Here is a 21595-nt window from a genome sequence, read left to right as displayed (position 1 = left end):
CTTCAGGTCCCATCACCACTACCTCTACCCTTTAAAAAATGTTTTAAATATTAATGCATTTTCAACTCAACAGAGGGGATTTTTAACTAAACAAAGGGAGGGAAGTATGAGTAGTTCCAAAAAGATTTGTGATCTTTATCGATTCTTCCTCCCGGTAGCTAATCCTGTTCCTACCATGTCGTCTGTCAGACCTCAGGGCAGCCATGCAGTCCTCAGTGAATCTTGGGGTCATTGGTCCTTGTCACTGATGGTACCATGTATCAGAAGCATTTTGGTTCTTCCCCAAAAGGCTGTTCTGGATACGTTTAGGCTACACAGTTGCGATCACCACACATCCAAGCAGATGTTCCCCTTCAGAGTCACCCACAGTCCTGCTGAGAGAGTTGCTCGGTCTCCCGTTTCCTCTCGGAGCGGTTTGAAACCCTCTGGGAACTTCAGAGTGACTCCATAGCTTTGATTTCAAACACTGTGTAGACTCTCACCACTCATTTTTCACCAGATCAGACCTCAGTGATTTTGCCCATTTCCAAAACATCAGACACATCCTCCAAGAGTGAAAATCTACTTTTACTGAGGCTGATCCGAATCTTCTGCCCACCTCTGGTCACCACACAAGGAGAATCTGAAGAATGATTGGACATGGCTGGTGTGTGACCACTCAGGGCCCAGCAGGTATTTGCATGTGTAAATTCTGAGCTTTATTATTTTTTTAAATTGCTTTATGGTTACTACTGCCACTGGAAACAGAATTGCGGAAGTGATGGTAGGAGACATGGGATCCTAGCTCAGTCACAGATCAGCCAAGCCCCGCTGAGGGAGAAGCTTGAAGAATAGTACATGTAGTATGTAGTGTAGACCCAAACTAAACCCTGACTAGGGCTGCCTATGCATCTGGCCATGTATCTCCTCAGCCCCTATTTGCCCCCGGGGGGGGGGGGGCAGGTCAGTCCTTGAATCAGGAAGAGGTGAGGTGATGACGTCAACAGTGCTTGTCATAGCTGTGGAGGCATCGGGTACCTCAGGTATTCATCCCACTCCACACACTTCCTACCCAAGCCTAGCACTGTTGGGATCTTACCTGTTTCCTGCTGCCAGCCCCAGGAGAACCTGCACAACCCCTCTATGGATCCTAGGCCCTACGTCTTAGTTTGACCCAGGTAGGCCTCCAAGGAGAGCCAGAAAAGAGTGGGAGAAAGCAACAGGAGAAAGAACGGGTGGAGAGGGGATGTGAGCGGGAGTCAGGAAGGGAGGGAAAGAAGGAGAAACTCCCAGATGTTCACAGCCTTTCCTTCTCCCTCCCGTCCCCAGCTGAAGCCTGCTCTCTCTGAGGGGCCATGTCAGAAGGGGAGAGCAAGGACAGTTCGGGCAGCGAGTGCCCTGTGTGCTACGAGAAGTTCCGGGATCTGGAGGGCGCCAGCCGGACCCTGAGCTGCGGCCATGTGTTCTGCCACGACTGCTTGGTCAAGTACCTGCTCTCCACCCGGGTGGATGGACAGGTGCAGAGGACTATTGTCTGCCCCATCTGCCGCTACGTCACCTTCCTCAGCAAAAAGAGCTCCCGCTGGCCCTCCATGCTGGACAAGAGCTCACAGACCCTGACCGTGCCCGTGGGCCTGCCCTCTATGCCCTCACCGGACCGTGGGGGCCACACAAACCCCCTGGCTGTCTCCCAGCAGGTCTGGAGACAATCGCCAAGCCAGGGGGCTCAGCTCCCCCTGGACCTGCTGCCCACCCTGCCCCGAGAGTCACAGATCTTCATCATCAGCCGCCATGGGATGCCACTGGGGGAACAGGACAGTGTGCTGCCCCGACGCAGCCTGGCGGAGATCTCCGAGGCGTCCCCAGCTCCCAGCGCCACCCGCTCCTTCTGCTGCAGGTCTCGGGCCCTTCTGCTCATCACCCTCATCGCCGTGGTGGCCGTGGTAGCTGCCATCCTGCCCTGGGTGCTGCTGGTGAGGAAGCAGGCTTGAGTGGCGGCATGCAGAGGACAGAGGAGCGAGGCCCGGCCTCGAAGCTGTGCTCCGTGCTGCGCAGGCCATGGCTTGGGAGAGGGTGGAGGGTCCCAGTGCAGCCCTGGTACAAGCAAGCTCCCAAGGGAGGTGCTAGGCTCAGAGTGGGTGGGGCTAAATTGGAAGTTTAAGGGCTTTGTCTCCAGCCTTTCCATCCCTTGTCAGCGAGGGCTTTGGGATGCGGAGGGGCAGAGATCCTCCTAGGCTAGCGCTGAACCGAGCAGCTGACTCCCCAGGTGTGGCCTCATGAGACTCCCCAATAAGCACCTCTTCTCTAGGCTGGAACTAAGCAAGCTAGAAGGTGGGTGGCCACTGCCCTCCTCTAGGGTTACAGACTTTACCTGCCAAGCAACCAAGCTAAAGCCAGGTAGACCTTCTAGGTATAAGGAAGTTCTGCTGACCGGCCCTGCCGAGTGGGGCCCCATGGAAGGCCTCTTCCAGGCCAGAACTCCCTCAGAGGATTCTCTACTGTGCTCTCAGGAACAAACAGAAGTTGATACAGGGTCCCAACTCCAGTTTCCCGGCCTCTTAGCTCCAAATATGACCCTCAAGCATCGCGCTGCTAAGTCTTCTTGTCTCCAACCCACCATCTTGAAAGGTCTTCTTTGAGGGAGAAGATGATCTCAGGACCGGGGAGGGAGGTGAGGGGCAACAGGAAAAGGGGTTTCTGGGTAGTCAAGATCACAACAGGGGACGACGTGAAAGAGGCCACGGCAGGCAGAACGGCCACAGAGGCGGGGTTTCTGCAAACCTCCTCCTGCCCAAGGAGCAGACCTGATTTTGAGTCTTGGGGTTCTCAAGGGTAAAATAAAAGGCAAGGGGTGGAGGGGACGCCCTACAGGTGAGACTTGAGTCAGCTGAGAGCTATGTGAGCAAATTAACCCCTGGGGGCTCCCGCCTCCCTCCCTGCCAAGTCCACCTCCTCATGACCCAACCACTCATTAGAGGCCACACCAGCTGGGCCAGTTTCCCAGGTGGATTCTCGAGGGCTGAGCTGGGTGAGGAAGGGTGGGGAAGAAAACACATGTGCTCGTCAGTGACACTGCTGTCTCAACAAATGCTGAGGGCCAGGCGCCGCACGATGGAGTGGCTGGGTACCTCACTGACGAAGCCTATAAGGAAAGCCTCAGAGTGGGTCCTCTCTTGAGGAAGCTAGTGCCTTCTGACTGAAAACAACAGGGACCTCCAGCTACTGTCACAAATAGGAGGGGGTTGGCATTCAGGGTGTGCCAGTAGCTAAGCCCATCTGCCACTTATACCCTTCTCCTCAGAAGTTTACTGTCTGTGTGGAAAGAAAGAACTCTTAGCTAGTTCTCCGATGTCTGCATGGTTGACATCTGGGGGCCATTAGGGAAGCGGCGGCTCATCCTACAGGGGATGTATGTGACAAAGCAGAGCTGCTTTAGGGTACTCACCAGCTGCTTCGTACGCCTTTTAAGACTAGAGAACACAGGTGCTGTGTGCATGTGGAGGGAACACGTAGATTGTGGGAGGTGGACAATATTTATTCGAGAAACAAAAGGAACATGACCTTGCAGTCTTGGGAGTCGGCGTCCACCTCGGCAGGCTGTGCTAACCAGTGTCATGAGCTTCTAGGGAACTGATTCAAGGCCTCTCAGATTCTGTCGTGTTTGCCGAGTCTTTTCCAAACTACCTGTGATGTTTTCATATTGTTCAGCTGCCACTTGTAGAAGCTGCTTCTTTCGTTTTCAACAAAAGGCCTAAAGCTATTTTTAAAATAAAAGTATATATTTTCTCAGAGTCCAGAGGCTTTGCAATGTGTGTAGACTCGTGAATGATTCTCTAGACTGAATATTCAGATCCCAAAACCCCTGGGACACTGACACTCACTTGTAAAAGAAATGGAAATCAAAACCAATGGCCTCCGTTTACCAGTTAGCTTATTAAATCCTGCTCTGCCAGTGAGTGAGGCTGGGGGTGGCGGCAGCAGATGAACTGGTGGTGGGAATGAATGTTTGGAAAGCCTTATCAAATGAAATCTGACACATATCACTCAATTTCCACTTTGGCCCAGCAATTTGTGTTCTAGAAATGTGTCTTCTTGGTCCAGCTGTCTAGATGGGTGGTGGCTTACACACAATGCTATATAATTGTGGTTGTATTTGTAGTAACAAAGGGTTAGAAAAACCCGAAGTGATCATCAACAGCCACGTGTTATTAACCTTGAGGTCCAGGGCCTGCAGTCCTAAAGAGGCAAGCCAGGCACAGGACACTGGGTCCTGGACACTATGATGTATGTGGAAAGGGGAATAAATAAATATATTCCAGCCGTAAGGTGGTGCACACCTTTAATCCCAGCACTTGGGAGGCAGAGGCAGGCGGATCTCTGTGAGTTCCAGGACAGCCTGGTCTACAGAGTGAGTTCCAGGACAGCCAGGACTGTTAACACCAAGGTTTCTGTTACACCAAGAAACCCTGTCTCAAAAAAACAAAACACAAAACAAAACAAAATCCTGCTTGTTTATATGTGCATTACCTGGGGAAAATAGAAAAAAAAAAAGAAAACAACTGATATAATGATTAATCATGGAAAGGGATGAGAAATTGACGGGATGGAAGACCTCACTTTGTCTTTTATGATTTTGGACTTTTAAGTCAAGCAAATGTTTATTCAGAACCTGAATAAAGGCCTGAGAGGATAGCTCAGTGGTAGAGAAAGCGCTTAGCAGGAGATTGACCCTGGGTTCAACACCTATCACCAAAAAGAAAGAAAAATAAATAAAATACAATTGAAAAATAATCAATACTACAGATAGTCTTTAGTGAACACTCCTCTTTCCCAGATGGGAGACCATCCCAAGAATATTTGAGGGCCGGAGAAATGGCTCTTACTGTTCTTCCAGAATACATGTGTTTCATCCCCAGCACCCACACAGTGGTTCACAGTCGTCGTCGGTAACTCCAACTCCAGGGGATTTGATGCCCTCTTCTGGTCTCCATGGGCACTAGACATACCATGTGATGTACACTGCATGTAGCAGGCCAAACACTCATACACTACATTAATAAGATTGTAAAGTGCCAGCCTGGTCTCCAAAGCGAGTTCCAGGAAAGGCGCAAAGCTACACAGAGAAACCCTGTCTCGAAAAACCAAAAAAAAAAAAAAAAAAAAAAAAAAAAGATTGTAAAGTGGAGCCAGAGAGACAGCACAGCAGTTAAGAGCAATGGCTCCTCTTCTGGAAGACCCAGATTCAACTCCCAGCACCCACAAGGCTGCTCACAACCATCTAGAACTCCAGTCCCAGGGCTTCCGACACCCTCTTCGGGTCTCCACAGGCACCAGGCATGCACATGTTGCATAAAGATATATGTGCAGGCAAAACATATACTGTAGTGGGTAGCCATTCCAGCTTTGATCTGGAAGTTCCAACCCCCCATTGAGGGTTCGGTAACTGTCACGCCTACAAGGCAGGGCCAAGAGATGCGTGGGACTCTTGGTTCCTGGACCCTGGACACTGGAGGTAGACCGAGCAGAGTTCTCCAGAGAACACGACCGGACTGCGCCAGGCCTTTCTCAGACTCTGTAACCTATCCATTCACTTGTAAGTTATCCCACAAAATAAACCTCCCTTTTAACTACGTGGAGTGGCCTTAATAATTTCACCAATAATATACACATAAAATAAATATTCAAAATTACAAATAACTTTAAAAAGAACACTTGAGCCCTGCCAAAGCACTGGTCCTATGGTTTAAGAGTGTCGGGTACTCGCTCTGTAGGGCTGCTTCGTCTGATTTGGACACATGACGTCTTCTCATAACAGGTACCAAGAAGTACAAAAAATGTTTCATCTTGATGGTGTTCCTAAATTCTTGTGGATTTCTTTGGGTCCCATCATTCAATATGTTTGGTTTGTTTGTTTGTTTGTTTTGGTTTTTCGAGACTGGGCTTCTTTGTGTAGCCTTGACTGTCCTGGAACTCGCTCTGTAGACCAGGTTAGCCTCCAACTCACAAGAGATCCACCTGCCTCTGCCTCCTGAGTGCTGGGATTAAAGGCATCCGCAGCCGCCGCCGCCGCCGCCGCCGCCGCCACCACCACCACCACCATCACACCACCCCACCCCCACCCCGGCTTCAATGTGTTTGCTTTGATTCCCCCTTTCTCTTCTTTTCCTTATTTTCCTAAATTTTTGTATCACTTCAGCAACTATCTTGGGAAAGGTAGCTGCTTAAAGAATAGGAAGATAAGATTTGACAGGTAAATAGATAGAACATAGAACTTGCTTCCCCGGCTTGACTCTCCAGAAACAATGAAAAGACACTTTCCTGCACCCTACCTCAGGTGAACTGACTGTTGCTGTATTTCCTACATACACCGCATCCCATCTTCTTCCTGGGACCATTGTATTATGTCTCTTTGCTGCCTTGTGTCTCCTCCTTCTGGGCAAAGTGCTCCTTCGGGGGAGGCTAGAGCTTACAGAACTGGGCACAGAATTTAGTAAATAGTGAGCGCTACATAAAGGATAAGAGTTACATAAAAAATAAAATTTGTGTAATGCATACCTGCAGAATGAATATGGTGCCTTGGTGTCTAGAAAAACACACATAGTTCAATTTAGGTGTGAAATTTGGATAAAAATCCCTGCTTCGATGCATCTCATCTTTACAAAGACCTGCTTCAAAATGATCCTAGAGCATCAATTTAAAGGATCTTTCTGGTCCAGGAAGGAGGAGAAGACAGAAGGTGGAGCCAGGACACCAACAGGCACTGGCTGTGATAAGCAGCCTATAAGACTGTAACTGGGCTCCTGGCAATTTGCATCTCTGTGCGGATCACAGAGATCCACCTGTCTCTGCCTCCTGAGTGCTGGGATTAAAGGCCTGCACCACCACCGCCCAGCTCTTCCTGAAAGCAAGCTAGTGAGTCTGAAAAGGAGGAAGGGCAGGAGCTGTGGGCATTCCCTAAGGGCCCCAGAACCCGGGGCTTCTCTCTAAATGCCTCTTTCTTTAGCCACAGAACCTAGTTCCTGAAAAAAAAAAAAAAAGGCCATCTGCTTCTCACCTCCTCGCCTCATCCTTTCCCTCAAGCTATCCCACTGCCTCGTGGAGCTAATTTTAGCATTCTTCAAAACTCAGTCAGGGATCTCTGTGAGTTCGAGGCCAGCCTGGGCTACCAAGTGAGTTACAGGAAAGGCGTAAAGCTACACAGAGAAACCCTGTCTCGAGAAAAAAAAAAAAAAGCCTCAGTCAGGGCTGGCCTCACCCAGGAAGTCTGCCTGACCCCAGAGCTAAGGGCAGCTGGCTCCAGTTTCCTGTGATCCTGAACTTGCTGCTTCCCATGTCTATCTACCTCTTAGATCATGACTTCCTGCAAGAACAAATCTGGAATTATCTTGTCACTCCGTGGCTCAAGGCTGGCCCATGAAGGGCCCGCCATCAGCATTTGTTGACTAGAATTGCTGGTTTTGTTCCGTTTTTTTCCTTTTCTTTCTCTTGTTTTGTTTTGTTTTTGAGACAAGGTTTCTCTTTGTAGCCCTCTCCATCCTGGAATTCACTTTGTAGACCAGGCTGGGCTCAGACTTAGAGATCCACCTGCCTCTGCCTCCCGAGTGCTGGGATTAAAGGTGTGTGCCACCACTGCCCAGTTTTCAAATTTTCAATTACATAAAAAATTGGAGCTCCTTCCTTTACAGAATATTTGATAGCACAACTATTTTAAAATCATGAAAATACATGACTCTACTTTGAACCCTCAAAGGTGTGGTTTCTCTCTCTTCAACTTGACAGGAGATTCCTACAAAAGAAGCCATATAGTTTCCAGGGTTGCCTGGGGAGCCAGCCTACCGGTTCTGCTGTAAATCATAGGTCCTTCCTCTCACGGCTCTGTGGCTCAGTTACCTAATCTGTGCACTGAGGACAATACACCCGCATCAGCATAAAGACGTTAGTAATGTAAAGGGCGTAGAAGCATGTGCCTAGCAAAAGTTCCCTGTGTCTTATGAAATGTGTACCTCCTGTCAATATGACACCTATGTTATTCATTCAACAGAAACCGATGCCTCAGAATCCATCTGCAAGGAAGCGGACCCCCTTGCCCTGCCTCCACCCGATCTGGAACTGAGAGCAGGAAGTGTTTTGTAGCTGTAGTTTTAAAGAGTACACTAGTCTGCACGGACAGCCCTCCAGGGTCTGTTTCCTTAAGTGTGATCTGAACCAGCAACCTTGGCATCCTTAGCGAGCCAAGCTCTAGTTCCGACCATCCAGGTGGGGGACGATCGCAGTCTCGGAGAAAGACCCAGAGCCGTCAGAACCTACCCAGATATGGGGACGGAGGGCTGGAGCTAATTATAAGGACTAACTCCTTGGCCAAGCCCACGCCTTTGGGATGGTGAGTGCCAAGTCACCTAGGTAACCGTCTGGCCAAGGTCCCAGAGCCACTTGGCGGCTAACTAGGACTTGCGCTTTCCCGGTTAGAAGGACGCCCGGCGCCCAGGAGTGTAAGGTTGGGGTCGTCCAGGTCCACTATCTTCTCCATCTTCCCGGCCTACGAACCCTAAGCAGCCCTCTCCATCCCCCGGGCACTTCCTTCTCCAGGGACTCCGCCGAGCACCCACACCTCGAACGGATGACACCGGGACTCCTCGCAGTTCCCCCTCCGAGCCGCTAGGCGACGCTGACCTTCCATTCCTAGTTTCCTCTTCTCGCTCAACCTCCTCTCCCTGCTCGTCCCGAGCCTCTCGCGAGATCTCTCGTCAACTTACAGAACCGGAAGTCGGGTAGAGCCCTCTTTCCTTTTGCGGCCATCGCGGGATCGTAGCCGGTGAGTGTTTGGCGGGTCGTCGCGGGTCATCCGCTGCCATCCGCGCTTAGGCAGCGAGGCTTTCTGTCCCGGGGCCCCCGAGACGGCCTTGCTGGCCCGACGTCAGCCAGGGAGCCGTGCGGGATGAGCTCAGCCTGTGTCCTCGCCGGGGGCCGCGGGGACCGCGGGGCTGGAGAGGGGCCGGGAACAGACCGGCGGGCCCGAAGGCCGCCGGGGGCCAGTGGAGACGGAGTTAGTTAGTTAGTTAGTCTCGAGCCATCGGCTTGTTAGTCCTCTCGCCGCTTGGAAGGGTTTGCGGATGCGCGATCTGCCCCAGTTCCCAGGCTCAAGTGGGGAGCCCCGGTGTTGGTGCGCTCTGGACGGGCAAACGCACTCACACTCGGGCCCGTAAATGGGAAGGCAAGAGGCCGACGCCTCCAAAAACTTCAGCTGTGTGCAAAGTTAAGTGGTCGCCGTGCTTTGTCCCAATGAAAAAGTGCGACCCCCACGAGACACTTGAGGTTTAAGATAACTGTGCCCCTGATGGCAGGTTCCACTCTGAAAGGGGAAAAAAAAAAATCCACGTAAAGCTAAGACTTGGAGGTGGCGAGGTCTCATGGAGTAACCGAACGTGGCATCTTCCAGTGGACGTTTTCTACTTTCTAAATGAATTGATGCTGCTTGGGGAGCCGGTTGAGGCGCGAGGCATTAACGGGTCTCTGGGGTTTTGTTGTTTTAGCCAAAATGAAGTTCAATCCCTTTGTGACTTCGGACCGAAGCAAGAACCGCAAACGGCATTTCAATGCACCTTCTCACATTCGGAGGAAGATCATGTCTTCCCCTCTTTCCAAAGAGCTGAGGCAGAAGTACAATGTTCGGTCTATGCCCATTCGAAAGGATGATGAAGTTCAGGTATGAATCCTTGCTTAATGAGTTTTAGTAGAATTTTCCAATTATTGGTCGGAGAAAAAAAGAAATCCAGACAATTCGTCCACTGTCGCTTCAGTGAGCAAACGTACGGCCACAGGAACGATTCCCTATCTTTCATTTAATCGTGTCTGCATTTAGGTTTGGAAGAGTTGCTTTTTGGTCCCCACCTCAACTCTTATTGTAACTGTTCTGGCAGCTAATGTCCTAATCGATGTGAGGGGTTCCTATTCTCTGGTAAATTGGAAAGTTGTTTGTGTGAAAAATTTCTGTAGGTGTCATTTGCAACTAGTGACTGGTAAATTCTGGCAGTCCCTAAAACTTTTCGACAGTACTATTCATGAGGTTAATGCCCATTCAAATAAAATGACACAATTTCCCAGACATGATCAGTATGGGCTGAAAACAGCCATGGGTCTCTGCCTTGTTAATTCCAGACTTGCCAGTAGACCTTGGAAACAGTCTGGACTACTTGTGTGCAAAAAAGTCAGAGTGGGCTTTTACCTTTCAACAGCCTGCCTTTGCTAATTTCCAGACCAAAGGGTTTAAGGTTGGAGATATAGTTAATAGTGTTTACCTAGTATGTGCAATTCCTGGATTTGAACCCTAATAACACCCCCACCCCCAAAAAGGAAAATATGTGGACCTGTTAAAGGTGAGCGGTTTAGCCAGGTGTGGTGGTGCACTCCTTTAATCCCAGCACTTGGGATGCAGAGGCAGGCGATTCTTTGTGAGTTCGAGGCCAGACGGGTCTACAGAACGAGTTCCAAGACAGGCAGGGCTGTTACATAGAGGAACCCCATCTCAAAAAGGCAAAAGGGTGGGGGAAGGTGAGCAGATGGGTTCAGATGTTCTGGTTTACACCATGAAACTCTTGCTCTTCATCACGTATTTTTTAACTTGAATTCAGGTTGTCCGAGGACACTACAAAGGCCAGCAGATTGGCAAAGTGGTTCAAGTGTACAGGAAGAAATACGTCATCTACATCGAACGAGTGCAGCGAGAAAAGGCTAACGGCACAACCGTCCATGTGGGCATCCACCCCAGCAAGGTGGGTGTCTTGGAGAGGAAAGGAAACCGCAGCACTTGGGGTGATTTTTTATGGGGCTCCCTGGGGTGGCCCGTTGCTGGGTGTGCTGGAATGTGTCTTAAAGCAATGCTGTAGTTCTGAAATTTGGGGTTACTGAGACCTTCAGAAATCAGTGTCCTTGAAGTCTGAGAAATGGGATGAGTAGAGCTTCAGCCCTGATTGATGGTGCATGTCCAGTAGAACTGAGTGAGCAGTAGCCAGTTTCTAACACCCTTACGACGTGGGTTAAGCCACCGGTGTTGGAAAGCAACCTAAAGCTGAGGTTGTAATCCCGCAACCTGGTTGTGTCTAAGCCAAAATAGAGCATCTCATAATAGATAACTGTCCTAGACTTCATGCCAGTTATCCCAAATTTGTGATTGGAATCTTTAATGTATAGGTAATGAACACAGTGACCACCTAATACCGAGTATTAGGGCTTATGCTTTAGTGCTAAGATGTAATTAAGACCTCCATGTCAGTATTGAAGTTGTGCCGTGTTTTCTTTTTCCCTTCCCCACTACATAGTCACTGCACTGTCAATGTATGCACGTGGGTCTGTTGGTCGGCTCTGCAGCCCAGCACATCGCCTCTTGGGGGGGGTGTCTCTTATCAGCAAGAACATTGTTTGTAGCAGACTCCAATCCTATTTTTTGCCTCCCACTGACTTGGTTTTCAGGGTTACAAACACAGTGGCCAGTTCTTGGTCTTTTGTCCTTAGTGCAGTGTTGATACAGTGGGTCTTTGGCTTCTCTCACTCCAGTCTGGACTGGAGGTACAGGCTAATGGTTCCAGCCCTGAGCCTCTGTTCCAAAACTGATCACTTGCAGAATTTTCAAAAGGCATCCACCGCCTAATCGGAATGGAAATGGGATGGCACCTCTAGTTGGGCCTAGGTAATTGGTTAAAGCTTCAGGTGGTTTCTTTTTCTGCAGGTGGTTATCACCAGGCTAAAGCTGGACAAAGACCGCAAAAAGATCCTGGAAAGGAAAGCCAAGTCTCGACAAGTCGGAAAGGAGAAGGGCAAATACAAGGAAGAAACGATTGAGAAGATGCAGGAGTAGGGATGTGTCCTACACAGCTTTCATTAAAGACTGTTTAAATAGTCCTGGTTTGTGTCGTGTTTTGAAAGGTACCTTGTTGGCTTATTCTGCTGTCAGTCTTTGGATCTGGAAAGGACAGCCACCCTCACATGGCTTGACCCCAAACATTACTATGTGAGGGTGTTTTGCTTTTGTATTTGTCAAATGTATTAGGCCTCAGCATCTTGGGGTGGATTGTATCCTGAGGGGCTTATTGAGCAGGTTTACAGGAATGGCCAGTTGAGAACACTGCCAATGGGCTGGTGTCTGAATAAAGTACATTTACTTTGGGGTAGGGACATACTTCATGGTGCATGTATGGAGGTCGGAGTAGTTCTCCCGTCTTGAGAGTCCAGAGATGGTCAGGCTTGGGGGGTGGATACCATCTCTCACGTGCCTAAACTACTTAAAATTCACTGGGGGAAGGAAAAAACCAAGATTTACCCTTGTGGCTCTTGTCTGTGCATGTATGTGCACTACATGCCTCGGTGGCCAGAAAAGGGCATCAGATCCCCTTTAGCCAAATGTGAGTGCCCAGAAGAGAACGTCCTCTGGAGGAGCAGCTGGCTCTCGAACCATTAAGCCTTCTCTCCTGGCTTGGAAAAACACTTGCAGTTGTCTCACTGGATAGAAAGTCTAGCTTTAAACAGTGGCTGCTGTGATCCCACTACAGTGAGAATTTGATCATTTTCCTGGAGTAGTGTTGCATCAGTGCCGTTAGGTGATAGCTAACCTGTGGGTTGCAATATGTCTAGCAAACAGCGGGGGGGGGGGGGGGGAGGGGGGGCGTACATCAGAAATGTCAGCTGAGCTGGAGGCAAAAGGATTTTGAGGCTAGCCTGGGTCATATTAGCAAGATAAGTCCTCTGGCCCCCAAATCACAGTTCTTGAACCAAGTCTGGAGAGTTGGTGCCAGGTATCTTGAGGAATAGTGACTGGAACATCGAGTACATTGAGTCCATAGCTGCAGCAGAGGTGGGCAGGGTCCAGCAGTGAGATGGCTGCTTGTCCAGTTCCCAAGTCCTACTTCACCTGCGTTTGAAAGCTGGCAGCCTTGACCAGGCATGGTTCCTCAAACTTTATCCCAGTACTGGGGAGGCAGAGGCAAGCAGGTCTCGTGAGTTTGACGACAGCCTGGTCTACAGAGCAAGTTCCTGGACAGCTGAGGCTGTTAGAGAAACTGTCTTGAAAAACCAAAAGTAAATAAAGCTGGTAGCCTGGAACCCTGGGACATGTGAGTTAGCACAAGGAGATAGCCCAAACCCACTCTGGAATAAACAGGCTCCAATGTGCAGTTAAGACCATACCTAAACCTCAGGGATAAGTTGGGTTTCCTTGCAGGATGCCGGGTTAAATGTTTTATCAAAACCTGGTTGTGAGGAATGCTAGCATTTCCCCACTTTGAAACAGGGTCTCGCTATGTGGCTCTGGCCGTCCTGGTACTACTCAGGCTGGCCTCGAGCTCAGATCTACCATGTCTGGTTGTATTTACATTTTTGTAAGAAAACCAGCCCCAGTAGCCTCACCCTAGTGAGCCGTGAAGTCAGGAAGGGAATTCCCAAATGTAGACGTGGGTTCGCTGCATCATTACCAAATTCTTGTAAGCTTTGCCTTTGACCGTGACTTGGAACACCTTTTGTACTCAGCGCCGCAGCCATGAAGGGGTGCAGGTGGAGAGAATCCTCAGCCTCAACCTGTAGGCTGTTGACATCTCAGCCAGTTGAGAGAATGTAAAACAGGGCTTCTGCAGTGGTGCAGGCCCTTCAGTGAAGGAGAGGTGGTGGTGAGCTGGAGTTTTAGTGCTTCAGGAAGGTGGCTGATTTGGAAGCTCTGTGGAATGACATTCGGAGGCAGGAAAAGTCAAAGCCAAAAATGGGGAGGAGGGAGGGAGGGACTTGAGAACCAGTTCTTTGATCGATCGCCTACCCCGCCAGCCCAGATCACTCAGGAAAGCTGACTTACCAGGGCATAAGAAAACATACTGAGGACCGGGCAGTGGTGGTGCATACCTTTAATCCCAGCAGTCAGGAGGCAGAGGCAGGTGGAACTCTGATTTCAAGGCCAGCCTGGTCTACAGAGTGAGTCCCAGGACAGCCAGAAGTGTTGCATAGAGAAATCCTGTCTCTAAAAGAGAAAACCTCCTTAAGAAAATGTACTTAAACCCTGGGGCTGGGGCTCAGTTGTAAGTAAAGTGCTTGCAACATAAGCATTTGGACGCGACTTCAGGTCCCCAACACACTTGTAAAAAGTTGGGCGTGGGGGCTAGAGAGATGGCTCAGCACTTAGGAACATTTCTTTGCAGAGGACCCAGCTTCAGTTCCCAACATCACTTGACAGCTCACAACTGTCTGAATTCCAGTTTCTAAGGGATCCTGATGCCATCCTCTGGCCTCTGTGGGCACATAAAAACTTAAAAAAAAAAAAAACACATTGGAGGCTGGGGAGTTGACTCAGCAGTTAAGAGCATATATATACTGTATTCTCAGTGATATGCAGGAAGAATTGTGTGATCTGCTTGAAATATTTAAATGTAGGTCAGAATTGACTGGATCTTGGCTTGAGTCTGCCTCTCATGTACACCTCAAGAATATAAAATCATGTTGTATTCTTGGCACAGGTCAGTACACTCCAGGAAGTGATTGATCATCATGGAAACAACAGGTCTCTGGAACAAAACAAAAGTTGGCTTGAGGTCGCTGCTCCATCAGAGAAGAGCAGAGTAAAACCTAGTGTGGGTCACAATTCAGAATCAGATTGACTGTGATCCAGGCAAAGTATCTCTACTGCTACGTTCTCAAGGCCTAGAAGAAAGTAGCTCATGGAAGGTTTTTGGAGAGCTAGACGAATAAATGATTCTGCAAGCCAAGTATGCTGGCACAGGCCTTTAATCCCAGCACTTGGGAGGCAGAGGTAGGCAGTTCAAGGCCAGCCTGGTCTACAGAGTGAATTTCAGGACAGCCAGGGTCACACACAGAAACCCTGTATCAAAATAAAATAATGACTGATTCTGCAGAGATGTGCACAGGGGAGAAAGAAGGATTTACAGCCTTTTATTCTCCACATCGGTCTTCCAGATGTTCCAGAGCCCAGTAGAAACTATTCTGATTGTCCTTCATGCTGGGTCCCTCCTCTTGGGGGACAATAACAGCCTACCTCAAAGAGAAGTAAGTTCACACATATGAGGGGACTTTAGCCACCAACAGTGGCAGATCTTACCTTCTACGAAGTGTTGGAGACTTCTGCCTCCCAAGTGCTGGGATTAAAGGTGTGCACCCACCACCACCACCACTGGGCCTTTACCATTACTTTTTAAAAGATTTATTTTCTGTGTAGGGATGTTTGGTCTGTATGTGTGTGCGTACACTATACATGCCTGGTGCCCGTGGAGGCCAAAGGAGGTTATCAGATCCTCTAGAACTGGAGTTAAAAATGGTCGTGAGGCCGGGCGGTGGTGGCGCACGCCTTTAATCCCAGCACTCGGGAGGCAGAGCCAGGCGGATCTCTGTGAGTTCGAGGCCAGCCTGGGCTACCAAGTGAGTTCCAGGAGAGGCGCAAAGCTACACAGAGAAACCCTGTCTCGAAAAAAACCAAAAAAAAAAAAAAAAAAAAAAAAAATGGTCGTGAGGCACCATGTACTCTTAACTGCTGAGCAATCTCTCCAGCCCCTGCCGTTACCTTTTGGATGAGCCAATGCTATTGCGTATGAAGGGAAGCTGCATTATTTTTAGAGAGGAAAGGACATCATTTCCCTGCTTGTTTTAGGGTCCAAAGTCTCGTTCTGTCCTGGGCCAGTAGGTCACATTCCATTCTCCTTCCAAGACATTGTCCTTTGTAATAATCTAGCAGGGTGTAGGAGGCCCGACTTACTGGGACTGTTACATCCCCTCCCTCGGGCTGACCTTCCACCTCCTGGTTGCTTCGCTGCCCTGGTGACACAGCCACCCACTGTGCTGGTGGGTGAGGGGTGCTGTGAGCCACAGCTCCGCTTTCTTTCCCAGGAGGTTTGCAGATGCAGACATCTCTTTCCTTGGCTTCATGCTGGCAGTGCAGAGGGGAAGTGGATCCCCCGACCCAAACAGCCTTCGACATATTATCGTATCTCAGTGTCAGGATTGAGATCACCCCACTGGTGCACCATAGGCTGTTCTCAGCTAGGAATATATTTTGTCCTCATGTTTTGTTTTTCAAAAAATATGCTGTTGTGCTAGGCATGGTGGTGAACACCTGGCATTCAGGAGGCGTGAGGATCACATGGATTCCAATTACTTGAAAGTTTCAAAAGATTGTGAGAGAGCTTGCTTCAGCAGCACACGTACTACAGTTGGAATGATCCAGAAAAGAGCAGTGTGGTCCCTGTGCAAGGATGACACATACATTCATGAAGCATTCTATAGTTTTTCATTCTAGTCTTTTAAGACTTATGGATAGCAGTGTTGGGTCTATATGTACATATGTGCACAGTGAGTGCCTGATGCCCAAGGAGAAGAGGGCACTGGACCCCCTGGAACTGGAGTTTACAGATGGTTGTGAGCTGCCACGTGGGTGCTGGGACCGAACCCTGGTCCTCTCCAAGAGCATGTAATGCTCTTAACTACTGTGTCACCTCTCCAGCTCCCATTTGTCCCTACAAGTGTCCCTTTTTTTTTTTTTGGTTTTTCGAGACAGGGTTTCTCTGAGTAGCTTTGTGCCTTTCCTGGAAGTGTCCCTTTTTTTAATCAGTGGGATTAGGACCATCCTAAATGACTTCATCTTGTAATCATCTTCAAAGATTTCTCTAATGTCTTTTTTTACACTATTTGTGTGGAAGGGCATGCACACCTGCTGTGATGTGTATGTATGTAGGGAGGTCAGAAGACAATTGTGGGAGTTGGTTCTCTCATTCTGCCTTACTTTTCTACTGCTGTGAGGAGACACCATGACCAAGACAACTTATAAAAAATAAAGCTTTTAGTTGGGGGCTTGCTTACAGTTTCAGAGGGTAAGTCCATGACCATCATAGCAGGGAGCATAGCGGCAGGCATGGTGCTGGAGTAGTAGCTGAGAGCTACATCTTTTTTTTTTTTTTTTTTTGGTTTTCCGAGACAGGGTTTCTCTGTGTAGCTTTGCGCCTTCCCTGGAACTCACTTGGTAGCCCAGGCTGGCCTCGAACTCACAGAGATCCGCCTGGCTCTGCCTCCTGAGTGCTGGAATTAAAGGCGTGCGACATCACCGCCTGGCTGATTTTTGTTTTGTTTTGTTTTGTTTTGTTTTTTTTTTTTGGTTTTTCGAGACAGGGTTTCTCTGTGTAGCTTTGCGCCTTTCCTGGAACTCACTTGGTAGCTCAGGCTGGCCTCGAACTCACAGAGATCCGCCTGGCTCTGCCTCCCGAGTGCTGGGATTAAAGGCGTGCGCCACCACCGCCCGGCAATTTTTGTTTTTTACTGATGGAGTAAAGAACCTGTGACATTTTTCCTAAGCATACGCTCTGGCTCAATTAAAGCAGGTAGATAACCTTGAATAAGTCCTGTCTTCTTCTGTAAAAGGCATGATAATTGCTCCAAGTCTCAGGGCTATGATGGGAGGGTGATAAGTTTGGAAAGGGGCTGGGAGATGTCACTTCCTCCTCGTGACCAGCAAAACCATGGTAACGTCTTACTTCTCAACAGGAAAAATAGCAAAGAAAGAGGCAGGACAGTGTGAGCCAGTCTGGGTCAGTCCTGTCTGGGCCCAGGCCACTAGAGTGGCATTCAGTGCCCTTATGCCACAGTCCTGCCTGTTCACATGCCCAGCCGCTTACTAGGTCATAGGCTGACCCTTCAGGGTTGACTACACTGCCTTATTGCTCCTAAGAGAAGCGCATAGGGCTCGCCTGCCCCCAGAGTTAAGGAATGTTTCGGAAAGAACTGGGCTTGACTTTCAATGAACTGCTAGGCACAGGATGTGTGTTATTTTCCAGCAGGGTATCCCAGGCCTTGGGTAAATGTTTTATGTACCTAAAGAGGGCAGGCAAGACGGCTCAGCAGGTAAAGGGTGCTTGCTGTAAGCCTGACCATCTGAGCCCAATGCCAAAGACTCACTTAAGTGTAAAGCAGGAGCAGATGCCACAACATTGTCCTCTGACCTCCACACATATGCTGTGGCATGCATGTTCTTCCCTGCCCCACAATAACAATTTTCATTAAATTTTTAAAAGAAAAAAAATTTTAAAATAACTATAGAAAGCTGGTATGTTGTATTTAGTGCTCTCAAAGATCAGCAGAGCATTTCCAACTGTTAAATGCAAAGACTCTTTCTCATTCTTTTTTTTAAAGTTTTAAAACATTTTTAAAATTGCATTATTTTGCCGGGAGGTGATGGTGCATGGCATGCCTTTGATCCCAGCACTTGGGAGGCAGAGGCAGGCACAGCTCTGATTTTTGAGGCCAGTCTGGTCTACAGAGAGAGTTCCAGGACAGCCGGGGTTATATATTAAAACCCTGTCTCGAAAAACAGAGAAACAACAACAAAAAAGAATCATTATTTTATGTATATGGGTGTTTTACCTGCATGTATGTATGTCTGCATATTGTGTGTGAATGTAGAGGCCAGGAGATCCTTTGAAACTGGTTGTGAACTGCTATGTGGGTGATAGGAATCGAACCTGGGTCCTCTGTGTTCCATAAAGCAGTCAGTGCTCTTAACCACTGAGCCATTTCTCCAGCCCCGCTTCCTTATTCCTCATCTGTTCCAATCCCTTTGCAGTCAACACCTGCTCCAGGCTCTTGTTGCCTCCCATTATTAGTGAGTCTTCTGGACTGGAGCTCCCTCTGCTCAGACTAATAAAAATTAATATTATTGGCCAGATCATGACTCATCTACAATACTAAGCACTTCAAATTAATTTCTAAAATTAAATCTTCAAAACCCTACCAAGTGTGATTAATCTGTAGAAATGAATGTAAATAGACGAGGTAATTTAAGAATTTAATTTCTCACTAGGTGGGGATGGTGCACACCCTTAATCCCAGCACTTGGGAATCATAGGCAGGCAGATCTCTGTGAGTTTGAGGCCAGCCTGGTCTACAAAGCAAGTTCAGGACAGCCAGGGCTACCAGAGAAAACCTGTCTCGAAAAACCAGAACTGAATTCCCCTAAGGAAAATTAATAAGTAGCCCAAGATTCAAATGCTTTTAAATTCTAAACTCGGGCTGGAGAGGTGACTCAGAGGTTAAGAGCACTGGTTGCTCTTCCAGAGGTCCTGATTTCAATTCCCAGCAACCACATGGTGGCTCACAACCATCTGTAATGAGATCTGGTGCCCTCTTCTGGCCTGCAGGGACACGTGCAGACAGAACACTATAAAAAATAAATAAATAAATAAATAAATAAATAAATAAATAAATAAATAAATAAATAAATAAATAAATAAATAAATAAATAAATAAATAAATAAAAAATCTTTTAAAAAAAGAAGCAAGTACAATGTAAAGTAGGTATATATAAAAAATATATAAATTCCAAGGGCAGTACTTATAAACACTTCCCTTCTCAGGAACCTTCAGTTCATTTCTGTTGCTCACGGAATGAGTTCAACCTACATCCGAGTTGGGATGGTTTCCGTCCCAGTCCCTTACAGCGTTCGTACTGGGGCATCTAATCGAGGCTGTGTATTTTTCAGTCTCGATTCTTTTGTGCCATGTGATAGAAACACTGTCAGCTACTTTAGACACTTTTCCAAACTTGACTTCTTCATGTTAAACAAAAATACCTGGAAGAGTGTTTAGCATGCATGAGACCCTGGGTTCAATCCCCAATACCATGTAGTTCACTATGTAGTTCTGGCTGGTCTTGAACTCAGAGATCCTCCTGCCTCTGCCCTGTAAACGCTTGGATTAGAGGTGTGCACCAACATGCCTGGCTATTTTTATTTCTAATTATGTGTGTTTGTGTGTCTGCATGTGGGTGTGTGCATGTGGATTCAGGTACCCGAGGAGGGCAGAGGGAGCTGCCGGAATCTGGAGTTACATTTGTGAGATGCCTGATATGGATGCTGGGAAGCTACCTGGGCTCCTCAGCAAGAGCAGCAAGTGCTCTTAACACTGAAGAGCTGGCTCAGTGGTTGAGCACACTGGCTACTCTTCCAGACAGAGGAGGTGAGTTCAATTCTCAGCACCCACAGGGTGGCTCACAGCACCTGTGACTCCAGTTCTGGGGGCTCTGATGCTCTCTTCTGGTCTCTGAGGGTACCCCACACATGTGGTGCGCATGCGTACCTCAGGCAAAACACCCCCACACAGAAAATGAAGATCTTTTAATATATATTATATATAAAAGGCCAGAGCCTTCTCAGGACTCTCACTCAAAAAGCTAACTGACAGCAGAACAAATGCTGTTTGCCTGAAAGCTTTAGGTTTTTCTTCCAAATTTCATCCCGTTGAACTTAGCTTCCTTTCCCTGTGCGTTCTTTTTTTGTTTGTTTTTTTTCTTGTTCCTTTTTATTTTTGTTATCCTGGTGCTAATCTTTGTTTACCCAGGTTCTGGCAGGGTTTCTTTTCTTTTTTTTTTTTTTAACCCTACAATTAATTACTCCAGATGGCAGACTCCTTGGAGTTTTCCAAGCAAACAAAGACGGCAGGAAATGGGAGCTTCCTGAGAGCCGGCTCTCCGTGAGTCCGTGAGTCCGAAAGACGCTTTGTCTTGCAATATGCTCGCCCGCGGTTGCTCTTCTTTTTCGCAACCGGTTTATGATTCCAGGGAAGGGCAGGGAGGATTTTTAACCTTTCCATTTAACACTGGCGCTGATAGTTTGCCCTCTGGGTCTCCTTTGGAAACCTTTACTGTTCTGTTTCTTTAGAATGCCTCCATTCCTTCCGCTGACCCGCCGTGCCTCAGAACAACTCTCCACACTGGGAACCTTTGGCCTAAGATTGCTTTTTCACTGGTAGGCGCTTCCTGCCATGCTGAGGGCTCTGCCTTGGCGGATGCTCAGCCTTTCCTCTAGGCTTGCACAAATGGCTTGCTTGTGACTTTGGTTGGTCACTCCTGACTGGTGAGACACCTGGTAGCCCTCCCCCAGCACACACCCCGAGTCCACATCTGCACTGTCTTCTCAGAAATGACTACTGTAAATGTAGGGACCACAAGGATCTTGATCAGCACATAACCCAGATCACCTGAAATCACACAACCATCCTTTAGTCCCGTGTTTCGAAACCCCCAGAGACCACCAAGGAGCTGGTTTCCAAGCAAGCACACAAGGGTCTTTTTTATTGTCAGGTTTGAACCTGGGGGTAGGAGTTTTTAAAGGGAAAAACCACAAGCCACATGCCTTGGCATCTTGGGATTGGGTAGAAGGGATGGATATGGGGCAAGGTGATTTTTTGAAATTACTAGTCTAGACTTTCGACGTGAAACCACATCTGAAACTATTGGGTTAGACTTTTGGCAAGGAACCACCACCTGCTGACAGGATTATCTGGATATCTGCAAGGGCCATAAACTGCAGACAGAGTGTCTGCAGGAGCATCTGGATCTTGTTAAATGTTACTGCCCTATTTCTTTTTTTTTTTTTTTTTTTTTTTTTTTTTTTTTTTTTTTTTTTTTTGGTTTTTCGAGACAGGGTTTCTCTGTGTAGCTTTGCGCCTCTCCTGGAACTCACTTGGTAGCCCAGGCTGGCCTCGAACTCACAGAGATCCGCCTGCCTCTGCCTCCCGAGTGCTGGGATTAAAGGCGTGCGCCACCACCGCCCGGCACTGCCCTATTTCTTAATTGACTGCTTCTAGGGTATCT

At 48.2% G+C, this 21595-nt stretch overlaps 2 protein-coding genes and 1 non-coding gene across 3 annotated transcripts; all 3 read left to right on the top strand.

Annotated features, from left to right (window-relative positions):
* Positions 1 to 1334: 1334 nt before the first annotated feature.
* Positions 1335 to 2356, top strand: Rnf222 (ring finger protein 222). The gene has a single exon (XM_052759857.1). It carries the CDS (start codon positions 1335 to 1337, stop codon positions 1968 to 1970), a length of 636 nt encoding a protein of 211 aa, XP_052615817.1. The 3' UTR covers positions 1971 to 2356.
* Positions 2357 to 8660: 6304 nt separating this feature from the next.
* Positions 8661 to 11874, top strand: Rpl26 (ribosomal protein L26). The gene is made up of 4 exons (XM_052756309.1): positions 8661 to 8791; positions 9510 to 9682; positions 10608 to 10748; positions 11702 to 11874. Exons 2-4 carry the CDS (start codon positions 9515 to 9517, stop codon positions 11828 to 11830), a joined length of 438 nt encoding a protein of 145 aa, XP_052612269.1. The 5' UTR covers positions 8661 to 8791; positions 9510 to 9514; the 3' UTR covers positions 11831 to 11874.
* A 4269-nt stretch (positions 11875 to 16143) lies between these two features.
* Positions 16144 to 16246, top strand: LOC128123522 (U6 spliceosomal RNA). Its single transcript, XR_008222703.1, has one exon. It is a non-coding gene; the product is annotated as a U6 spliceosomal RNA (small nuclear RNA).
* Positions 16247 to 21595: the final 5349 nt, after the last annotated feature.

The sequence above is a fragment of the Peromyscus californicus genome, unplaced genomic scaffold (genome assembly GCF_007827085.1).
Source record: "Peromyscus californicus insignis strain IS unplaced genomic scaffold, ASM782708v3 Scaffold_3__1_contigs__length_106647218, whole genome shotgun sequence".
Taxonomy (NCBI): Eukaryota; Metazoa; Chordata; class Mammalia; order Rodentia; family Cricetidae; genus Peromyscus; species Peromyscus californicus.
Note: the sequence above shows the minus strand (reverse complement) of the source record. Positions and strands in the feature narration are given on the sequence as shown.

Coding starts and splice junctions, on each gene's coding strand:
- Rnf222 (XM_052759857.1), top strand. CDS start 1,335: ATGTCAGAAGGGGAGAGCAAGGACAGTTCGGGCAGCGAGTGCCCTGTG.
- Rpl26 (XM_052756309.1), top strand. CDS start 9,515: ATGAAGTTCAATCCCTTTGTGACTTCGGACCGAAGCAAGAACCGCAAA. Junction 9,683..10,607: donor GAAAGGATGATGAAGTTCAG/GTATGAATCCTT, acceptor ACTTGAATTCAG/GTTGTCCGAGGACACTACAA. Junction 10,749..11,701: donor TGGGCATCCACCCCAGCAAG/GTGGGTGTCTTG, acceptor CTTTTTCTGCAG/GTGGTTATCACCAGGCTAAA.